Source organism: Hemicordylus capensis, chromosome 1 (genome assembly GCF_027244095.1).
Source record: "Hemicordylus capensis ecotype Gifberg chromosome 1, rHemCap1.1.pri, whole genome shotgun sequence".
Classification (NCBI taxonomy): domain Eukaryota; kingdom Metazoa; phylum Chordata; class Lepidosauria; order Squamata; family Cordylidae; genus Hemicordylus; species Hemicordylus capensis.
The window spans coordinates 411,799,313-411,821,673 of NC_069657.1; the positions used below are offsets into that span (position 1 = coordinate 411,799,313).

Consider the following 22,361-nt stretch of genomic DNA (forward strand, 5'->3'; position numbering starts at 1 on the left):
ACGTTTCTGTTGTCATTTATTTTGCTTTGTTGTAAACCGCCCAGAGACTTAAGTTTTGGGGGTATAAAAATATGTTAAATAAATAAACTAACAAGAAAGCATGGAGAGAGGAGAGCTGGTCTTGTGGTAGCAAGCATTACTTGTCCCCTTAGCTAAGCAGAGTCTGCCCTGGTTGCATTTGAATGATAGACTAAATGTGTGAACAATGGAAGATACAGGTGAAACTCGGAAAATTAGAATATCGTGCAAAAGTCCATTAATTTCAGTAATGCAAATTAAAAGGTGAAACTGATATATGAGACAGACGCATTACATGCAAAGCGAGATAAGTCAAGCCTTAATTTGTTATAATTGTGATGATCATGGCGTACAGCTCATGAAAACCCCAAATCCACAATCTCAGAAAATTAGAATATTACATGGAACCAAGAAGACAAGGATTGTAGAATAGAACAATATCGGACCTCTGAAAAGTATACAGTGTACTGTGCTTGATTGGCCAGCAAACTCGCCTTACCTGACCCCATAGAGAATCTATGGGGCATTGCCAAGAGAAGGATGAGAGACATGAGACCAAACAATGCAGAAGAGCTGAAGGCCGCTAATGAAGCATCCTGGTCTTCCATAACACCTCATCAGTGCCACAGGATGATAGCATCCATGCCACGCCGCATTGAGGCAGTAATTGCTGCAAAAGGGGCCCAAACCAAGTACTGAATACATATGCATGCCAGGGTGGATTTGATTTAAATCAAACTGATTTAAATCATGATTTAAATAACGATTTAAATCACTAGCAGGGTGGATAAAAATCAATGATTTTTTTTAAAAAAAATCAAAAAAATCGGATTTAAATCAAAAAAATCGGATTTAAATCAAAAAAATCAGTTTTTTATTTTTTAAAAAAAATCATTGATTTTTATCCACCCTGCTAGTGATTTAAATTGTGATTTAAATCGTGATTTAAATCAAATCCACCCTGATGCATGCTTATACTTTTCAGAGGTCCAATATTGTTCTATTCTACAATCCTTGTCTTCTTGGTTCCATGTAATATTCTAATTTTCTGAGATTGTGGATTTGGGGTTTTCATGAGCTGTACGCCATGATCATCACAATTATAACAAATTAAGGCTTGACTTATCTCGCTTTGCATGTAATGCGTCTGTCTCATATATCAGTTTCACCTTTTAATTTGCATTACTGAAATTAATGGACTTTTGCATGATATTCTAATTTTCCGAGTTTCACCTGTATTCCCCTTAGGGGATGGAGCTGTTCTGGGGAAAGCATCTAGGTTCCAAGTTCCCTCCCTAGCATCCAAGAGAGATTCCTGCCTTCAACCTTGAAGAAGCCGCTGCCAGCCTGTGTAGATAATACTGAGCTAGATAGACCAATGGTCTGACTTGGTATATGGCACCTTTCTATGTTGTATGGAGGGAATGAATCTATGTATTTTCCCCGTGCTCTTTATTCTATTTCACCTTTATCAGTTAAAATGCACAGAACACAATTTATTTAAAAGAAACAAATTACGTATTACTATTAAATATTATTAGAGTTGTCAGTGTCAACAGTTCGCTGTAACTTACAACATCTCATTATAAAGAGAATTACACAAGCTTTCAGTTTCACTCCCAGAAGTCTTTGCTAGATCAAAGTGTAACATTTTACAGAAAAACAAAATAGGGAAAGCCACACACAATCAATCCAGGTACTTGTTTCACAACATAATTTTCCATAAACTGTTTATTTGTTTAGCATTTATATATGAAGAATTAGGTTTATATCATTACACAGCAAGCAGTATTGCTTCTAGATGATCCCTCCCCAATATGACACCAGCACTATTGCAACTCTATCCACATCTCATATCAGATTTTTATTTCCAGGTATTCTATGAACTTCCTAAAAGTGGCTGGAGTTGGATTAACACAGGAACAGGCAAATTCAGAGCCACAAAACATATTATTTCATAAGCAACACATGGTTTAAAGCAGTGTTTCTCAACCACTGGTCTGTGGACTGGTGCCAGTCCGTGAAGAGTTGAGTGCCGGTCCATGCTGAAAAATTAATCCCCCCACAAGCCAGTTTTGAGCCGGTGGGGCTGTTGGGAGCTCTCTGGAGCTCATTTCTAGGCAGGCAACCCTCACTGCTAGGATAACGTTCATTTCGACGAAGCTAACTGAGTGTTATCCCAGCAGCAAGGGCTGCCTGCCTAGAAATGAGTTCTGGAGAGCTCCCAGCGGTGGTGCCCTCCCCCCCCCCGGCTTGAAATTCTTTTGGGGAGTGCCTGGGAGTGGGGGTGAGGGGGGCGACCCCTTTATTAACTGCTGGTACAGGAAACTGCGCACAAAGAATGTATCGGTCCATGACTCCAAAAACATTGAGAAACACTGATTTAAAGGAAGTTGTTTCAGAATTCTCGGATTCATCATAGTCTGTCACTCAATCTTGTCTGACTTGCTTTTTACTGGTCATTTCATAAACACAAGATCATCATTCTTTTTAATAATGACAAGATCCTCATCAAAGACTCTTGAGAAAACTTAGCAGTCATGGGATAAGGGGACAAGTACATGTGTGGATTGCTAACTAGTTGAAAGACAGGAAACGGGGTAGGGATAAATGGAGAGTTTTCACAATGGAGGGAAGTAAGAAGTGGGGTCCCCCAGGGATCTGTACTGGTACCAGTGCTTTTTAATTTATTCATAAATGATCTAGAAATAGGGGTAAGCAATGAAGTGGCCAAATTTGCAGATGATACCAAACTCTTTTGGATAGTGAAATCCAAAACAGATTGTGAGGAGCTCCAAAAGGATCTCTCCAAAATGGGGGAGTGGGGGACAAAATGGCAAATGCAGTTCAATCTTGGCAAGTGTAAAGCGATGCACATTGGGATGAAAAACCCCAACTTCAAGTTTATGTTGATGGGATCTGAGCTGTTGGTGACGGGCCAGGAGAGGGATCTTGGGGTTGCGGTGGACAGCTTGTTGAAAGTGTTGACTCAATGTGCGGCAGCTGTGAAAAAGGCCAATTCCATGCTAGGGATCATTAGGAAGGTGGTTGAAAATATCATGCCCTTGTATAAAACTATGGTGCGGCCACACCTGCAGTACTGCATACAGTTCTGGTCACCACATCTAAAGAAGGACATTGTAGAACTGGAAAAGGTGCAGAAGAGGGCAACCAAGATGATCGGGGCCTAGAGCACCTTTCTTATGAGGCAAGGCTACAACACCTGGGGCTATTTAATTTATAAAAAAAGGCGACTGCAGGGAGACATGATAGAGGTCTATAAAATCATGCATGGAGTGAAGAAAGTGGATACAGAGAAATTCTTCTCCCTCTCACATAACACTAGAACCAGGCGTCATCCCATGGAATTAATTGCCAGGAAATTTAGAGCCAACAAACAGAAGTACTTTAATCAACTTGTGGAATTCTCTGCCACAAGACGTGGTGACAGCCAACAACCTGGATGGCTTTAAGATGGGTTTGGATAACTTCATGGTGGAGAGGTCTGACTAGTAGTCTCTGAGGCTACTAGTCAGAGGGCTATAGGCCACCTCCAGCCTCAGAGGCAGAATGTTACTCCAGTTGCAGGTGAGCAACAGCAGGAGAGTGGGCATGCACATATCTCTTGCCTGTGGGCTCCCCAGAGGCATCTGGTGGGCCACTGTGTGAAAGAGGATGCTGGACTACGGCCTTGGGCCCGATCCAGCAGGGCTGTTCTTACCCATCAAATCCGATCCTTTAGCGCCCTGTATTTTGCACAAGTTTCTCGGGGTGTGGTGGGGTAAGAATAGAATAAAATTGCCTTTTCCCAGCGCACCGGAGCAAGCTGAATGTTTGGCAAATGGCAAATCTTGCGCTCCGCCACTGCCACCCTACTTATCAAGGGGGCGTGGGGGGAGGGCGAAGGAAAGAATACACCCATTCCCGGGGAGGCATGAGCAAGAGTAATCCCTCTTCTCTCCGCCACTCGGACAGTCCTAGCAACTTTCTCCTCACACAGCCTCCGACCGTAGGCCTTCCGCTTTGCCTCCCCACTCCACCCCACACCCCTTCCAAGCGCCCCAAGCACCGCGCAGCAGCCGCCTCCTTCACGCCTCTCGCTTGGCCCGGCCAACCCCCCGGCCTCCCGCCACACACACACACATTTACATTTGCCGGTCCGGAGCTTCCGCCACCGGCAGCGTCAGTCTGAACGGCTCCGAAAGAAAGTGGGGGCCCCGCGGCGAACCCCTCACACCTCGTTTTTCCTCACCTGGAGGAGGCGGCCCGTGAGTGAGTCATAACCCCGAGAGAGCGGCCCCAGGAACAGCGCGGCGCCCCCGCCGCCGCCAGGGGAGCTGGAAGGCGTGACGGGCTCCATGGAGGGCCAGCAGCGGGGCAGGGAGCGCGCTTCTGGCCTGCTGGCGGGGGAAATGGGTGCCGGCGGCGAACTTTGCCTCTTCCTTCTTTCCCCTTTGCCGCCGCCGCCGCCGCCACTGCCCCTCCCCCCTTTCCTGGGCTCCCGAAGGGACACGTCACCTCACCCTGACCCCTCCGTGACCCCCCCGACGTCACTGGCCCGTGCCGGCAACTCGCGGGGACGGTTGAAGACTCCGGAAGAGAAGCGGCAATTGCGGGCTCCTACCGGAAGCGCGGAGAGACACCTCAACAGCCATTTAAAGCATTTCGGCAAAGCCGGCCGCCTCAGGAGCAACGCCCACTCGCCGGCTCCTCGCCCTCCCACTTCCCTACACGAACTTTAGTGACAGATAGAATCGCAGGAGAAAGGCGTACTCTGCTCAATTGAGTTCAATCCTGGGTAACTTGTTGCTTTTGGACTGCAACTCCCAACATCCCCAGCACTCGGTCATTGTGGCTAGGGATTATGGGAGTTGTAGTCCAAAAGCAAGTAACCCAAGAGGTGTTTCTGAACTCCTAAAGGGCTATGACCGTTTCCTGCCACTGGACCATCCATCCGTTTTACTATTCACCCAGCAGCAATACTGGAAGTGGAAGCTACAGCGAAGAGCGAATTCAGTGCCAGCTAACCACAAGCGTCCCTCAAGTATTCAATCAGTCAAAGTCTAAACCCAGTTTAGTCAGTGCCATTAATTTCAGGACAGTCTACCATTCATTTGGCACCAGAGTCTGTAAGAAAGCCTTGACTTGTCCCTCTTTTAAAAATAAAATGGTATAAAATAAAAAGGAGCTTTATAGGCTGATATTTTAAGTGGAGGAGTACAATAGTGTACTTAACCCTTTTCCTGCTAGTTTTTGCTTCACAACACTCCCTATTAAGGTACCAGGTGTTTACTCATAAAACATATTTCCAAGTAAGGCTGTAATTTTAAGCATGTTTACATAGTGGCAAGAGTCAATGAAATCAGACTTGCTTCTGAGTATATCTGGGAGCACAATTTAAACCCACAATCTTATGCACAGTTACTGGAAAGTAGTAGTGCTGCTTCAAGGGAATCATGCACTGGATCAGAATGCCTTGATTTTTAGATTAAATATGCAACTGAAACTAAAAATCACATAAAAAGCCAAGTTTAACAAGGCAAAGCACTTACAATCTCTGTGAAGGGTCGCATATTTTTCTTGGCAAAAAGAACTGCACCACCCAAGGCAGCAAGAATATGTGGAGCAGCAGGGTCTGGTTCCAGTGGGCTAGTACCCTCCTCCGTGGCATCATCCATTGTAGTAATTATACCTTCAACAAAAGTCTGTAATAAATTATTTTGACCAAGTCTTTGTATTTTTATAGTTTGCATTATGAAGTTCTTGTAAGTCATTTTACCTAGACCATGTAACAACATACTATTTTTAATATGGTTTGCCTATTTTTTTTTAGGTGTTACCAAGTATGCCTTCTCTAAAAAATAAACTTCGGCACCTTTATAGTTCAAAGAAAGTTCAAATAAATTCAATTTAGTACATGCAAATTACCTGGAATATAATCTTTCTCAGAACTTCTCTCAGTTTCAGCTGACCCAAGGGCTGTATCCAGATGTAGTAATCTTTTGTCACTCTCAAGGACTTGCTTGCTTTCTGTTTCATCCAAGGTTCCAGTCTCTGCCAAAATGTCTCCATCTCCTTTTGGTTGCTCCAGCTGAAGAATATCTTCCTCTTTTGATATTTGCTCTGTATCTTGGGGGAGCTTTTCATCTGTGCTCTCAGCTGTGTTTTCTACATGATGTCTGTCATATTCAGTTTGTTTTGCATTAACTACAATGAACAGAAAAATGGATCTATGAGGCTATACAATTTCTAGCATCTTACCTACTTCTTGAATTCATTCTGCATATTCAGGTGGTTTTGTTTTTGGTGAAAATGTTAGCCTTATTCTGGCAATATTGAAAAGTGTTATAAAAATGTAGCAGATTGAGTAGAGTAAAATCGAGTTTGTAAGGTATAGGATATATGTTTTGAATTACTATAGCAATGGTTGAATTGTATAGTTAGTGATTCGCACAGACTGGCGAGCGGGAAGTCAACATTTGTTTAATTGGATGTAATGAGATTGTTATGATATTGTAAAAACCAATAAAAATCTTAAGAGAGAAAAAGAAAGAAAGAAAGAAAAGTGTTATAAAAATGTTGCAGAATAAAAATGCTGGAAAAACAAAACAGGTTTCTCAGTAAAGATGAAAAATAGCCCCTGCAGGACTTGTTAGCTATTGTCAAAAGCTGAAGTATTCAAGTTTCCATTTTGAAGAAACGTCTAGTCCTAATTGCTTCCGAAATAAGTTTGAAAACATGGGTGACATTTTGAGAACAAATAGTCACGTTTTCATGTCTGAGGATTGTTACTGGCCTTTGTCAAGCCTTTGGGTAGCTAAGGTTTGGGGGAGTTGTATTGATTCCTGAACAGAGAGGTTCAAAAACAATATTGCCATTAGCTATGGACTGGCAGCCAACATTTTGTGAAAATATACAAACTATGTGAAGTCAGAAGGCCACAGTTACTTACACAATAGATAATCAGTGAGGCTTTCAGCGCTAGTTAAGTTTTCTCTCCTTTCTTTTACTGTCTCAGTATAGTGTACAACACAAATCATTATCTATCTGAGGGAGGTTCTATCAAATTTTAATCAAGCTATGGTAAAACACTAGCCCACAGATTCACTCTTAAGGGAAGATATTTTCCATTTGTAAGAAATCAATATATTCTACAATTTAATGTAACCTCTGTTTTTATTTCACTTTATACCTAATACAGTATACATAGTTCATTGCAATGCTAAGCCCAAGAGAAATTTTTAGCTTGTTTCCTGGCATGCTAGTTTCCTGTTTGAAGGGCTTTTTTGGGGGGTGGGGGGGTATGGAAGAACCTTCCATTAAGCAAGTCCACTCCTGCGTCTGAAGTGTTACAATGCAGGCAGAGGTTTACTACCACCAAAAGAACTAGACCAGACCTTAACCTGCCCCCCCCCACAGCTGTTTTTGGACTACAACTCCAATAATCCCCAGCCACAGTGGCCAACAACTAGAGATTATGGGAATTGTAGGCCAACATTTGCAGGAGGGCTGAAGTTGTGCAGCCCTGAACTAGTCCCCAATCACAGGATTTAGCTGGCAATATTCATATTTACTGCAAGTCTGAATAGTGGACAAAAGAGGAAAACAAAAATGATGCAGTATCGTGGTTAAGAGGGAATCCCTGGTTTAAACCTCTGTGTAGTCATTAACCTACAATGCAACCTTAGGTAAACCATAATCTCTTATAGCACCTCCATCTTTAATAATGGGGGCAAAAGTACTGACCTACTTTGCAGGTTTTACAAGGATCCTGAAATAGCATATGGTAAGTACTTTGAACAAGGGCTTCACAAATCCTAGATGCCAGGGAGCCATAACACCTAGAAATCCAACTGTGGCACACAGACTAGGATATTGAGAGGTAGAATTATTTAATAAAATCTTTACCTGTCCACAATGTCAGTCATTAAGGTTGGTAATTTTGTCAATTTTGTCACTAAGTCTGGCTCCCAAATCCAAAGAAAATGTGTCAAGGCCAACAGAGTCTACTCTAGATACTCTCAATCAGACCAGCTTGGGCCTTTGGACACGGGGAAGAGAAGGACCAGAACTTAGGGGGAAAGTACAGAAAAAAACTGGAGCTATCTTCCCAGGCTTCACAAATATGCCTTGCGCGCATCTAATAAGTAAAGTTTTAAAGGCTTTTATATTGTTTAATTAAGCATACTTACTTAGATATTCTAATGCAATTTGCTTCCATGAAAATGTGTTTATAATCTGGGTGAAAATCATAAACCTAAAACATCTTCCATGAAATCAGCAGATATGCAGAATATTTGTAGCAAAGACCATATCCAGTTAAACTCGGATTACACCCCTGTTTTAAATCTGAAAGCAGTTAACTGGTTAAATGCACTGATCAATGAATGATTTTATTTTAATTTGGAGCCCATCAGGTTTCTCAAAGGGCTCACTCAGCAATTGTTCTAGACCAGGGTTAGAGAAATATCCGATATCCTTTCCAGGTGTCAACATCAGATTTGTGGGTGCTTGTGTGATTAAATACCTGACATTTTTTCAGCCTCACCACCAACTCATTTTAAGGTCTTACCTGTAGTGGGTACACTCGCGTCCATCTCTGATTCTAGAAGGGATGCAAGTGGAGTGCTCTCACTAATGGGAGAATATTTTTGCCTTAATGAATACATTAGTTCTTGAATATCATCCATTAAGGCAGCTTCTTCATCAAACAAATCAATTTCCTTGACTACCTCTTCTTTATTTTCCACCTCTCTTGAATCTAAAACGATATTCACAACGTCCAGAATGTTAGACTCAGAAGTTTCAAGGATCTGATCTAAAACCTGTTCAGTGTCCTCGTGGTTATAATTATGTTTCTGAGCAAGCATCAGCTCTAACTCCATGTCATGAAATAACGATTCTATCCTGAAAATATGTTGTTGTCCAAGATACTTTTGTAAACGTGCAATACGTTTTGCATCAAGAAATGTGTTCATTATAGTGAGCTGCTTCACAGAGTCACTGTATTCTGGCTCTATGGCTTCATTTGTGTTTTCTGAAACACTTGTAAGCCCCGATAGGGGTTGCTGGGGTTTATTTTCTGTCTCTTCCATTGAGATCTGTATGTCTTTAACGTCTTTCTCTGAAAGGTCTTCCAGGAGATGCTCCCTTGTTTGATTAAAATCATTCTTTGTGTCTTCTGCATCTGAAATATTTAAATTAGCTGACATTGTTTTATCATGTACACCCTGGTCTTGATTTTTTCCCTTGGCCATTGAATTGTCCACTTTAGACAATATTGACAGCTCCACCTCCTCATCTTCTTTACCTTCTTTCATCTCACTCAGTTGTGAATCTTCACTTTGCATTTGTTCATTCAAATCTTGCACAGTGTCTTCTTTCCTGTCCTGCTCAAGTGTTATTGCTTCTCCCATTTCATCAACAGGATTACCAGCTCTTGAAATAGCACCTTTTGACATTTGTAACTGAGGGTTTGCACTTTCAACATCTAATGTGGACTTTTGTTCATCTGCAAGTTTCTCTTTTGACATTTTTGCACTTGCAGCATTTTCATCTTGTAGTAGTTCCTCTTCTGGTTCTTCTAGAAAATCATCTTCTTCAACTTCTAGTTCCAAAGACTGGGGATCTGCTGTGGACAATTCCTTTTTACTTTTATCTGTAGCTGTACCAATAATTTGGTCCAAGTGTTCAACTTCAGAATGATCAATATCCTGCTGAGTAAGGTTTCTATGTTGTGTATCTCTTATGGGTATTTCTATAACAGAGCTTTCCTCTAGAGTCTTCTTGTTACTTGTAAAGTCCTCCTCCTCCTCCTCCTCCTCCTCCTCCTCCTCCTCCTCCTCCTCCTCCTCCTCCTCCTCCTCCTCCTCCTCCTCCTCCTCATCTTCTAAATACTGGGCTTCATTTTGTTTAGATTCTTTAATAGACACTTCAAGATCTTTCTCAGTGATCAGATTTTCCACAGCAGATACATTAGTCTGCTTTGCATTGGGGGCCTTGCTTAGTTCAAGATCTTCCTCATCTTGCTTTGAATCATCCTTAGTTTTGCCTTCCAAGAGGTCATCGACATCACTTCGAGATTCATTTGATAGGTCTTCCAGCAACTCTGGTACAATATCAATGGACTGTTCATCCTCATCATCTTTTTTGTTTATTTTTTCCCATAACGTTTTGTGTTTTGTCTCATTTTCCAGACTATCCTCCACATTCTTCTCCTTCACTTTTTCCTTGTCTTTTATTATTTTATGAAGAGAAAGGCCTTCTAGATCATCTTTGATGTCACCTAGGGGTGGTTTGAAAGTTTCTTCCTTGATTTCAATGGATGCTTTAGATTGCAGGCCACCTCCATAATTAGAAAAGGCACCAAAATTATGCATAGATGTGCTTTGTAGTTGTTTCTCTGTATTAGATTCAACCCCACTTTTTGCATGTTTTCCTTCCTTTCTATACCATTTTCCCTTATGGTTCTCAATATCTCCATTATGTATCTTCTTTGTAACAACATCATGTTTTGATATAAGGGGGTCATCTTCTGAGGAAGTCTCTGAATGAGCTAAAACATCTTCTGTATTTTCCTTCTTGCTGATTAGGGCCACTTCGTCTTCGTCATCACTTTCCTCCTCTAAATCATCCTTGTCCTCTCTGTCAGTTTCATCAGCTGTTCTTTCACCTCCACTGACAATTGCAAAAAACTTATCTCCTAAATGTGTAAATAAACCAGAGTCATCTTTTTTCTCATTAATGAGTTTTGTAGCAGCTTCCCCACTGACGTCATCAGGATCACTTGTTTCTGACTCAAAGATGCCATCAAATGATATGTTTTCAGCTTCTGGGTCTTCTGAAGATTTGATTTCTTCTTCTGTAAAAGACAGCAAAGGAATTTCTTTTGACTGCTCCTTTGGTTTTTCCAGCTTCTCAGCTGCATAAGAGTCAGTGTTCATATCTTCCGTGAAATCACTATCAAGTGATGTAACAAGGCTAGTGGTCTCATCATCTGACACAAAGGCATCTGCCGTTGAGCCAAATGTTGTTTTCAAGTCCTCTGATGCCTCTTGGTGTAGAAGTGTGTAAGCACCATCATCTTTGTGTCCATACTCTGATTGTTTAGCTTCACCCTGAGATATACTAGAGTTTTTGGCACTTTCATGTTCTCGCACTTTTAATGTTTCCTGCAGCATTTCATCTGAGGGCTGATGTGCACTTTGGTCTCCCTGAGGATTGTCTGTGTCACTATTTACAGCAATATTCCCACCCTTGGAATCAAGAGCTCCCTCTACATTCTCTTTCTTTTCAAAATGAAAATTGTCTTGTTCACTGATTTTGGCATGGCCTTCATTGCTCTTTTCTGAGCCCTCTTCAAGACCATCAGTCTCTGGATCAATGGACTCTGCAGAATCAATCTCCTCTTCCTTTCCCGTTTCCAGCTCAGCTTCAGCATCATTAGCCAACATATCTTCTGATAATTTTAAAAGCTCGTCTGCATTGTAATTGTCAAAATCATCTTTGCCTCCATCAAAACAAATAAAATCTGTTTCCTGAAAGAAATAAAAAACTATGGATTTTTTTTCTAAATTTACAACCATAACTTATTGTTTTTAAACACATCTGAAATTTAGATTTTTAGTGGTAACAAAAATGCATTTCATTCATTTGATTAAAGGAGACAGTAAGAACACATTTAGAATTTGAACAAGATTTGGACTGAAATCCTATACATGACTATTTGGGAGTAAATTCCATTGGACACAGTTGGACTTATCAAAAATTGAAGGAACTAATAGTTTTCAATTAGTGGGTTTTATTGTTGTTGCCCAAGACAAATATCTGCAAGCACTGTTTTTCCCCATTCTCATCTTTCTCCTCACCCTCTTCTTGGGTCCATTTTATTGTGAGCCCTTTAAAGGATACAGACCCATCCATACATATCTCCAATCCCTTGGCACAGAATGGTATATATAAAGGAAGACAACACAAATAACTTACATCCGTTGGTAATTCTAGTTCATCATGGGTATAAATATGATTTATTTCAAGTAAATCCTTTGGAAAATATCCAAATTCATTTCCAACCTGCCAGGAAAACAATAACATAAAAGTTCAGGGTAAGAAAAAGCTTTTAAAACCATCTTTCTAAAGCTATTTAATGTTTATTTAGAACTAGAAGCTGCACAGCAGTGGCAATACCCCATCCAGAGGGCTTATGGATTGCATATATGGGCACTCCAGAGAGGTGTACCCAGTAAGATCCATGTGTGCCATGAGGCACTTAAATATTCTTTTAAAAAACAATTGTACTGCATCTGAAGCACTGCTTCTTATACTTCACAGGCTGTAAGATTCCACTCCAATGTTGTGCAGGGGCCCTGCTGTCCTCAACCCACAAACCTGGATCTCCAGATGTTGCTGGACTGCAAGTTTGAGAATGCCTACCTTCTGCTGTAGGCTGCTAGATCAGGGCCACAGAATGAAACAACTTATTGTATTGGAAAGAATAATTTTTAAAAGGACAGCTAAAAGGACACTACTGAAAAGGCCTCCAAATATTACTTAAGACACAGTCAAAGATCACATACCCTTAACAAGTTTATGTAAGTGCACATAAAAGAGAAACCATGAGTCATGCGTGTACTTATTCTGTTGTGGGTCAACAACAGCTTGAGTCATTCATAATATGCAACTTATTTTTCTCAAAAAAATTGGAAGTGTAAGTGAATCTGTGAAATATTAATGAACCACTGAAACATCAATGCCGAAAGAAAAGTTAAGTTTCACTGTTTCAACACAGAGTGCTACAAATGGTGTGTGGAATGATTAGGTCAGGGATTCTGTCCCACTGAAATAAAAGAGAATGGCACTCTCAACCTATACACATTTATTTGGTTTCACCTTGAAGGAACTTACTTGCAGCCTTTGACGCATGTAGTTTAAGGCTACATGGGTCACAGAAGTGCCCAACTTTTTCTCTTCTGCCCTGCCTCAAAAGCTGAAGTTTGCGGTTAGCTTTCTTGTGCTTGATGGTAGTGGCTTAAACACAAGTCACTGCCGTTCTGTGAATGAAACAGAGTTCTGTTCACAAATGGCCTTTCCTGCCACCTCCTTTCCTCCGAAGGGCCTTGAAAATCTGCTCCTGAAGATTAGGGAATTCTCCTTAACAGCATGGCATGTTACTGGGGTAGGGAGATGCAACACCCCATCCCCCCATATGCGTTGAAGTGCCTTCTGTTTACATACATACTCCTTTGGATCCAAGCCACTGTGTTTAATTGTGCATATTCAGCACCAATACGTTTCATGATATAAAATGAAACATTAAAGGAAAAGACACAATTGTACTCACATAGGTGGGGCTCGAGAGATAGGGGCAATTCCTTTTTTTGCCTAAAATTGACAGAACACCATTGGTGGCACAAATGGCTAAGTGTGGCGGGAATTTGCAGCTTATGAACAAGAAAGAGCCATTTCTGCAGCTTTTGCTATGTATGTACAAACCAAAAGAACATAAGTGGATCAGAGCAAAGGTCTGTCATCCAGAAATTTGTTTCCCATAGTAGCCAACCAGATGCCTCCTGGAAGCCCACAGGCAAAGGATGAAGTGCTCCACTTGCTGTCCCCACTGCCTCCGAACATGGCAACTCCATATTACCCATAATGGCTAATAGCCACTGACAGACCTCTTTCCCAAGAACTTGTCTAATCCCCTTTCTCATCTAAGCTGCTGGCTATCACCACATCCCAGGACAACAAATCCCATAAATGCTTTATTAAGATGTACCTATCACTTTTCAATTAAAAAAAAGTTCAAAGTAGATTAAAAAGAATGAGAAAAAGAATGAGGAAGTTGCCCCCTGTCCCAAAGAGACTCACAATATAAAAAGAAACACAAAGCAGACACCAGCAAAAATCACAGGATGGGATGCAATGCTTGGTTGAATAGGGACAGTTGCTATCCCAAGACAGCCATCAATCTATGCATTTGATGAACAAGTCTTTTTCACTGTCTGTCCTTAATCTCCTGTCAATAAATTTCAACTGATGATCGCAAGCTTTAGTTTTATGAGAGGAAGAAAACATTCTCTCCATCTATTTTCTCTACATCACACACAAATCGATAAACTTCTATCTTGGCTTTAAACAAACAACAAGAGAGTACCACATTCTTTGGTCTTTCCACATAAAGAATGTACGCCAGCCCCTTGAACACTTTAGTTGCCCTTCTGTAGTTCTACATGCCTTTTCAAATTCTGCAACTTGTCCATCTCCCATTCCAGTTTTTCAAATGCTGCTATTACTTAATTTAACAATAGTGAACATTTTTATTGTCTTTATGACTGATGTGAGATATCTTATTTTCAAGCAAACAGCATATTTGCAGGACTAGACAAAAATCATAAGACGTTACACATCAATTAAAGACTAGCACCACACTCAAAATGGCAGCTTCCATGCCAGATACTGCTCCCCTTGCTCACAGCTTCCACTGCCTCTATACCTTTTTTTAAAAGCAGGAGGGCATCTTGCTGCCCTGTTGGCACGCCAATAATCTGCTGCCTGAGGCAAATGAAAGGGCCACCCCTGCATGTGTATATTCTCTTATTTTCAAATAGTTGTACTTAAGTATTTGAATTATTGTGCAAATTGTACATTTTCTATCCTGATATACTGGGCAGCATCCAGACTAAGTTAGGCAGGACTACGTCCCTTTAAAATTAATGGGGCTTAATTTAGTCATGACTAACTTGTCTCATTGATGTAAATGGTGCAGAGTCATTGCTAATTAAAGTAAAGGTAAAGTTGTGCTGTTGAGCCGGTGTCGACTCCTGGCATCCACAGAGCCCTATAGTTTTCTTTGGTAGAATGCAGGAGGGATTTACCATTGCCATCTTCCGTGCAGTATGAGATGATGCCTTCCAGCATCTTCCTATATTGCTGCTGCCCGACATAGTCTGGGAAACATACCAGCAGGGATTCGAACCAGCAACTTCTTTCTCCCCAGGCAAGTTACTTCCCTGAGGAACCATTAGGTGGCTCTCATTGCTAATTAATCTGGACTAATTAAGTTGATAGCACTGTACTGTATTTATTCAATTCCCTTTTGTTTCTTTTATTCACTCCAACATCAGTGCAAAACAACTCTACCCTTTGCCAATATATAGCTTTCCATTTGGAATCATCAGGAGTAAGAGATGTGCTATTTCAGTCAAATCCTGACTACGGAAGTCAACCAAATATTTCTTAATGCCTTCCAGAGAAAGACCCAAACTATGCTCTCACTTGAGAGTTCTAACAACTCTTGTCAGAAAGCCAATATTAGCAGTAGTGAATTGCAACACAGATTAGATAACCTAGGCAATTAGAAACTGGCAGAACACATTAAAAGTAAACACGCTTTCTAAGATTCCATGCTCAGTAAAGCTACACTCTAGAAGATTTGCTCCCATTCCAGGATTTTTTTTTATTAAAGGAGAAACAAAAGGACTAGTTTCTTGGAGAAACAGCTTTCCTAATATTTAAATAATTATAATACCAGATGGGCCAAACTCTGATTGTATTTAATCTAGTAAAACCTGAGTGTGAAGGTTGCTGCAGAGGTTTCTTTGCAGATCTTGAAGAAATATTTCAGATTCCTAGGTGCCAAAATCAGAATCTTGTAGGAATCAATGGGCACCTTCAGACATCACTCAGTACCTTTATTTCAACAGAGCTCCATACACCCTTCTTCAGCCCCAGGAGCACACACTCCCCGCTCCCATCTTCACACAAGTGGCACTCGTCAAGTGCCTCCTTCCTTTCTTGGTTAGGATACGCCACGATTGGCCGTGATGTTTGAACCCACCTATCTCAGCATAGTCTAACCTACTTGCTTCAGAAAACCTGAGCCCCAAAAATCACTTGAATCAGGTTTTTCTGAAGCAAATAAGTTAGAATATGCTGAGATTGGTCATGACATCCAAACTCATGACCAATCTTGGCATATCCTAACCAAGAAAGGAAACAGGCACTTGGGCGGGGATAGAAGCTCCTGAGACTGAGAAAGGTGACAGAGAACTTGGCTGGCTTCAACTGAGGTTGTGTGTGACATTTGAATCCATCCATTATCAAATTCTTAGATGCCAATACTCTGCAGGATGGAAAACCAATCCCACATAATTCTTCAGCGCCAGGATCAAATTTTGAGATGAGTGAACTGAAGATTTTTCTGGACTTGGTTGTTTGGTACAATAAAAAGAAAAATCTGTCTCAACAGATATGCACATACGAACCAACATAACTAATGTTGGTTGGGTGTACCATTCTCTTTGTTCAGTGTTCACTGCATAGTTGTCCAAACAAATTGCACCCCAAATAGCATTTACACAATAAATTATAAAAATATGACAATGGCTTTAATGTTTGCTATGGTATTATGAGCAGTCAAGCTTACTTGCTGAAGTTATGAGTACATAAACCAAAGTATGAGCTATCAACATGCTCAATTAGAATGAAAAGGCTGCTTAACATTTTTAACCTGTTATCCTAAAATCCTCTAGGACACATAATAAAAGATCCTTCCAAGTGCAAGAGCCAAAGACTTAAAGTAGCTTTCTTACAGATTACTTTTTACTGACTGACATCACTTGCAACACACTATAACAATGATCCCCCAAGTGCAATGCTTTAAATTAGCTCCCTTAAGGACTAGTCTTGACTCTCATTATAGTCAGCATAACAATTTCTAAACAGGTTTTCTATCATATAAGTCCCTGAATATACACAGGTCCTCTGGATTAATACTGTTAGTAAGAAGCTTCTAAATCGCTGCAGTTTGCACAAGCAGATGAGTTTCAAACCTATTCAGCAGCCACTGACAGACATACCTGTAGACAATTTAAAGTGAAAGTAAAAAAGCAACATAGATGCTGCTGTCTCTGCCCTGTAATTTGAAGGCTGTGGGTGCCTAATTTGGGTGAGCTAGAACACTCTAGCATGGCAGTATTTGCACACACAGTAAATCTGGCCTCCGTTTCCTTGCAAATGACTTTAAAGATGCACAATCTCTGCAATGCCTATTTTTCTGTACGTTAATAAGTATTTGCTCTCATGCTGGCAAGAGGTAGGCTACTATGGTCAGATGTTTCCCCACATTGCTACCCACATTCCACACAGACTTGTTTGGATTGCTGGTTTTAACTAGAACTGTGTCAACGGTAGGAAAAGGCAACAACTTTTATTCAAGTATTCCTTCCTTCTACTCCTCTTACTCTCACTTCTGCTCAAAGTGGCTTAAAACCTGGTAAATCTAGTTTGTTTTGTTCAAAGGATTTCCCCACAACTAATGCAATTAAATCCTTCCAATTTACTGAGCAGGAACCTCTTCATTTATACAGACTGCAATCTGAATTCTACATACTTTTTACTAGGGCTGAGCAGAATATTTATGCTTTGAATCAATATTCAATATTTTGAATCAATAGGAAAATCAACAGGAAATTTTTTTATTTTCAAGCATGAATGCAAATTATGTAAGAACTGAAACTGTTCTGATGTTTTTAATACAAACTAGGATTTTTTAATATTTCAGAACCAAATGTTCAGGATTATTGCCTGAATTGCTAGAGCTTATATGGATCAGTTTCTTTTCTTAAAATAAAAAGCATTGTTAAGCATTTTTTTTGTAACATGGAAGGACAATTGTTCTTAATGCTATTAAATGTTTTTATATTCTGGATCCATAAGTGGATCTGTCACTTAGCAACAAAGGAACAAACATCATTACACTTTAGGCCTGAACAATCATCAGCTATCATAAATGTGTTGATGTGCATGACTGCTGGTGAATGTGGATGCAACCTGCTCAATTCATTCCCATTAAAAACTTGGGCTTCTAATTATCCAGTCCCATAAGTAAAGGTTACAGGGCTGGTCTTAACACAACTATTCATATATTTACCGTGTTTATGAAGGTCTGGCAACCCTAGAAACAGATGCCTCCTAATTATCCAGGCTATTTGTGGCACTGTAGATGTTGGAAGGGAATTACCAGCAGGATACAATGATGCCATGCTGCTGCTTTCACTGCATGCAATGCTTTTCCTGTTTCTTCTGTGCAACTTTAATTGGACTCTAGATGTCATAACCTCCCTACACACACACACACACACACACACACTAATAAGAGCAGCACCTCCTGGCAGTTTGTGGAGTCAGGATAGCACACTGTAGTGTGTCTTTCTTTGCAAAAGAAAAATTCTGCACGCTGAGATAAACCAAGTCTTGCCAACCAGAAAATCCATCTCTAAGTGCCAGTTCATACATTTTATCAGTGAGAATCTCAACCTGTAAGGGTCTCAGAATCACTGCAGAGAGAAAATTAAGTTTGATCTAGGGCAATTAACTTTAGCTGAAATCCAGATTACCTTGATAAAGTCCACAATCCAGAGAAAATGAGTTTTACTCAAATACCTTTGAAATCAATGGCTGGCCTGCAGTATTATTATTATTATTATTTCGATTTCTATACCGCCCTTCCAAAAATGGCTCAGGGCGGTTTACACAGAGAAATAACAAATAAATAAGATGGCTCCCTGTCCCCAAAGGGCTCACATTCTAAAACGAAACATAAGATAGACACCAGCAACAGTCACTGGAAGTACTGTGCTATGGGTACAGACTAATACGGATGGTGCTGATCCATCTGCACTGCTGCAGGCTTGCACTGGAATTACTCACGCTGCTGCAGGCTCAGAGTGAAGCACCATAGCATGCCCATACTCTGGAAGTGCTAGTTAGATTAGGAACACATAACTGACAGTCAAGCAACAGGTTTCAAATCTAACTAGCGCATCCAAAGTGCAGTCACACTACTTGAAGTATTTGTGTTCTTGTGTGGGTGGATCAATACCATCTTCATTAAACTGTGCTGGGTTGTCCGCCAATGAATCTTAATGAATCTAAAATTGGTCACAACTAACTTGTCTCATTAATTTCAACAGGAGATAAGTGTGGCTACATTTTTCTGATTCTGGGCCAATTGTATCCGTTAGCATAGAACATTTTTACAAAGCACAATTAATAGTTCTGATATTTAAATTTTTAGTTGCCACCTTCCTATGCCACAAAGCAGGCTCTCCAAGGTGACCAACAAACAACAGATTAAAAATATGACACAATGGTGTCCTTTAGCATGTCTCAGAATACAGGTGAAATGTTTGTCATGTGGATATTACCACACCGAGGTCTGACTATAAGCATAGGGACTGCAAGAACTATACTGTTATTCCTGGAAATCTGGTGCAGGATCAGGGGTTTTTCTGCCTGTTTTTAGGAGTCTGCTCACAGATTTGTAAATACAACAATCTGAAGAGAGCCTAATTCTCCAATTCCCTGCTCCCCACACAAAGGAAACTAAACCCTATAGGACAATCTCTGGACTTCTCATCATTTCATGAAGTGGGGCACTTTTAACAATGCATGAAGTGATGCAGTATGATGTTATTGATTAACAAAGGAAATACAAAAGGCAGCATATTTGATGAAAGCAGACAGAAAAGAAGAAATATTAATGAAATTGTTTACAGAATGTGGAAAAAGCAATCTGGATTAAATCAAATAAGTGCTTAAAGACTTACGCTTCCAGCCCAAAGTTCATTTGTTCTTCCAGTCAATTTATAATAAACATACACTGATTCTCCTTCTTTAAAATTTAAAAAACGGCAATCTGGACCTTTAAAATTGTTCACTGCCTTCCCGCGACACATTAGCACTGTCAAAAGAAAATGAGAAAAAAAATTACCCTATTAATAAAGAACAGATATCTGGACAACAAAGAGGAAATCATGCAATCTATGTGTACAGAAGGATGTGGCTCAGGATTAAGAAGTTATGACAGCTGCAAGATATTACAATTATTTTATGTCTTAAGGGACATAATATAAAGGTTTGGTACATTTTACTGAAGTAACTGGCAAAACTTCTTCCTTACTTTAATGGACCAGGAATGCACCCTAACATTCCAATCCTAAACATTTATTTGAAAGTTATGTTTCATTGATTTCAGAAGAATGCACTTTCATGCATATAGGACTAGGATGTCAAGTGATATTTCTGAGCATACTTGCAACCTAATCTTACATGCATAGTATGAAAACGAATCAATTTTTAACCAATATAAAATGTTGCCAATTTTTAGGACTGAGGTATCTGAAAAATGAATCTCATGATTATGCGATATATGGTTATAGGGAGAGCTGCTCTTGTGATAGCAAGCATTAATTGTCCCCTTTGCTAAGCAAGGTCAGTCTTGGTTTGCATTTGGATGGGAGATTACATGTGAGCACTGCAAGATATTTGCCTTAGGGGATAGGGCCATGCATGAGGAATAGAACAGGGCTAATCTAAGAGGAGCATTAAGACAAACAGGTCCACTAAGAAGTTTGTAAAGGGTATTTGCATCACACCCTCCACAGGGTTGGCCCAGCTGCACAAGTAACCCATTTCACCTGGGGCAACGATGTTTTAAGGTGGAAGGTGAGAGCCAACCCTCGGTCTTGTCACGTCAAGCAGCTGGATTGCACAATTTGAGACCCTCCCTCCCCCAGTGTCACAAAGGATCCTAGTTGTACTTCTAGGCTCACGTACCACTTCAGTTGTCACTCTAAAATATTCTTGGCCCAGTTCACATGGGTTGCGTATGCAGCTGGGACAACCCTGTGGAGGATCTGATGCAAACAGTTATGAAGTTTCTTAACTGTTATTTCCAGTTCTAACCAAGGGAAAGAGAAATAAATATCTTCTAGACTAGATGCACAGAAAGTAAGAGGCACACAAGAAGTTTCCTTATACCGAGTCCATTGCTGCATTTAGCACAGTGTTGTCTATACTGACTGACAGTGGATCTCCAAGGTTTCAGGCAGGAGTCTTTCCTAGCCCTACCTGGAGATGCTAAGGATTGAACCTGGGACCTTCTGCATGCCAAAGCGGATGCTCCGCCACTGAACTATGGCCCCATCCCCCATTAAGCACAAAAACTAGGAAATATAAAGGCCAGGTCCTGCCCCCTGGGGAGTTTACAATTTAGAAGCAGCCCCAGGTGACATGGGTTGCTTACTGCAATTTAAGAGTACCCAGATGGGAGACAGAGAAAGGAGGGGGGCAAAGTTACCCAGCTCTAGCTCCAGTCGTCTCAATGTTTGGAGACAGAAGTCCCACTGAGTTCAATGCAACTTACTAAGGAGCTTTATATATTTTAAACAACTGCTATCACGCCGAGTATTCCAAGAAAGCAAGAAGTCAAGTGCGCAAGTGGGAAGGCCGAGTTTTGAGGGGGCCAAGTATTGCAGCGCAAGCGGAGGAAGCCTACGACAGCACCTCTCGTTCCTCGCCACCGGAGAGGCGAAGAAGGGCAGGAAGCAAGGATGCCCGCCCGTCATCCGTCTCCACCCTGGGGAGCTGGGAGGGCAGCTGCGTCGTAGGGAAAACAGAACCCCCTCAGGTCTCTCTCGCACTGTGGGCCACGGAAGGAGGAGGCAGCCTCCTCTCTGCGTGGCCTTGGAGATGCCAACAGGTCTTGGCTCAATCTGCGGAGGGGCAGTCACAGGGACCCGGCGGCTTCCCTCCCTCCCTCCCTCCCGCCGCTGCCTACTTACTGCTGCATTCGGGGTCGGCGCAGCGCTTGTATTCTGCAAAGCGGCGGTCCGGTGCCCGGCTGGCCTGGCAGCAAGGCGGCTTGGCGCAAAGGAGCAAGGCGAGGAGCGGGAGCGCGAGTGAGAGACGCCGCCTCGCCGCAGCCATGTTTAGCGAGCAGGACTGCCGGGCTGGCTGCGGAGGGAGGCGCGGGGGGAGCAGAGCAGACACGTCAGCAGAGCCGGGCTGGAAAAGGATCTGGAAAAGGGGAGGAGACTCGCCCGCTGCCCAGAGGAGCAGGAGGAGGGGATGGGGAACGAAAACCACCACACCCTGCGCGGCGTCCACGGGCAGGGAGGGGAGGCGACACACGCACCCCGCTCTTCACGCCTCAGGCCGACGTTGCTTTGCCAACAGTTGCTAACCTCTTCCTCCGTTTGTTTTGTTTTTTTACTTCCAGCTTGCGATATCCCTGTTTGTTCTATCCCAAAAGAGTGCCTGTGTCTTTAAGATTTGCGCGAGAAGCTGAGAAAGACAACGGATTATTCCTCTCCCCGCCCACGCCGCTCGGCCTGTCACTGGGAAAAAGTCACCTGTTGACTTTTCTCTATGCCTGTAACTTCTGCAGCCCACTTTGTGCTTCGGCAGTAATCCCCGGAGTGCATGTTTTGGGAAGTAAATGTCGTTGGGAGGAATCCCCTTGGGATTGCCATTCCATTTGGGGGAGCTAGGGATTTCAGCCT

At 41.6% G+C, this 22,361-nt stretch overlaps 1 protein-coding gene across 1 annotated transcript in view; it reads right to left on the reverse strand.

Moving 5' to 3' along the window:
- Nucleotides 1-22,081, reverse strand: part of MIA3 (MIA SH3 domain ER export factor 3) — a 43,472-nt gene extending 21,391 nt beyond the window's left edge. The window contains exons 1-7 of the mRNA XM_053308558.1: nt 21,642-22,081; nt 19,626-19,759; nt 12,004-12,090; nt 9,951-11,555; nt 8,591-9,899; nt 5,947-6,225; nt 5,571-5,710 (exon numbers count right to left, since the gene is read on the reverse strand). Coding sequence (XP_053164533.1) covers nt 5,571-5,710; nt 5,947-6,225; nt 8,591-9,899; nt 9,951-11,555; nt 12,004-12,090; nt 19,626-19,759; nt 21,642-21,786 — 3,699 coding nt within the window. The 5' untranslated portion in view covers nt 21,787-22,081. The remainder of the gene's footprint in view (nt 1-5,570; nt 5,711-5,946; nt 6,226-8,590; nt 9,900-9,950; nt 11,556-12,003; nt 12,091-19,625; nt 19,760-21,641) is intronic.
- Nucleotides 22,082-22,361: the final 280 nt, after the last annotated feature.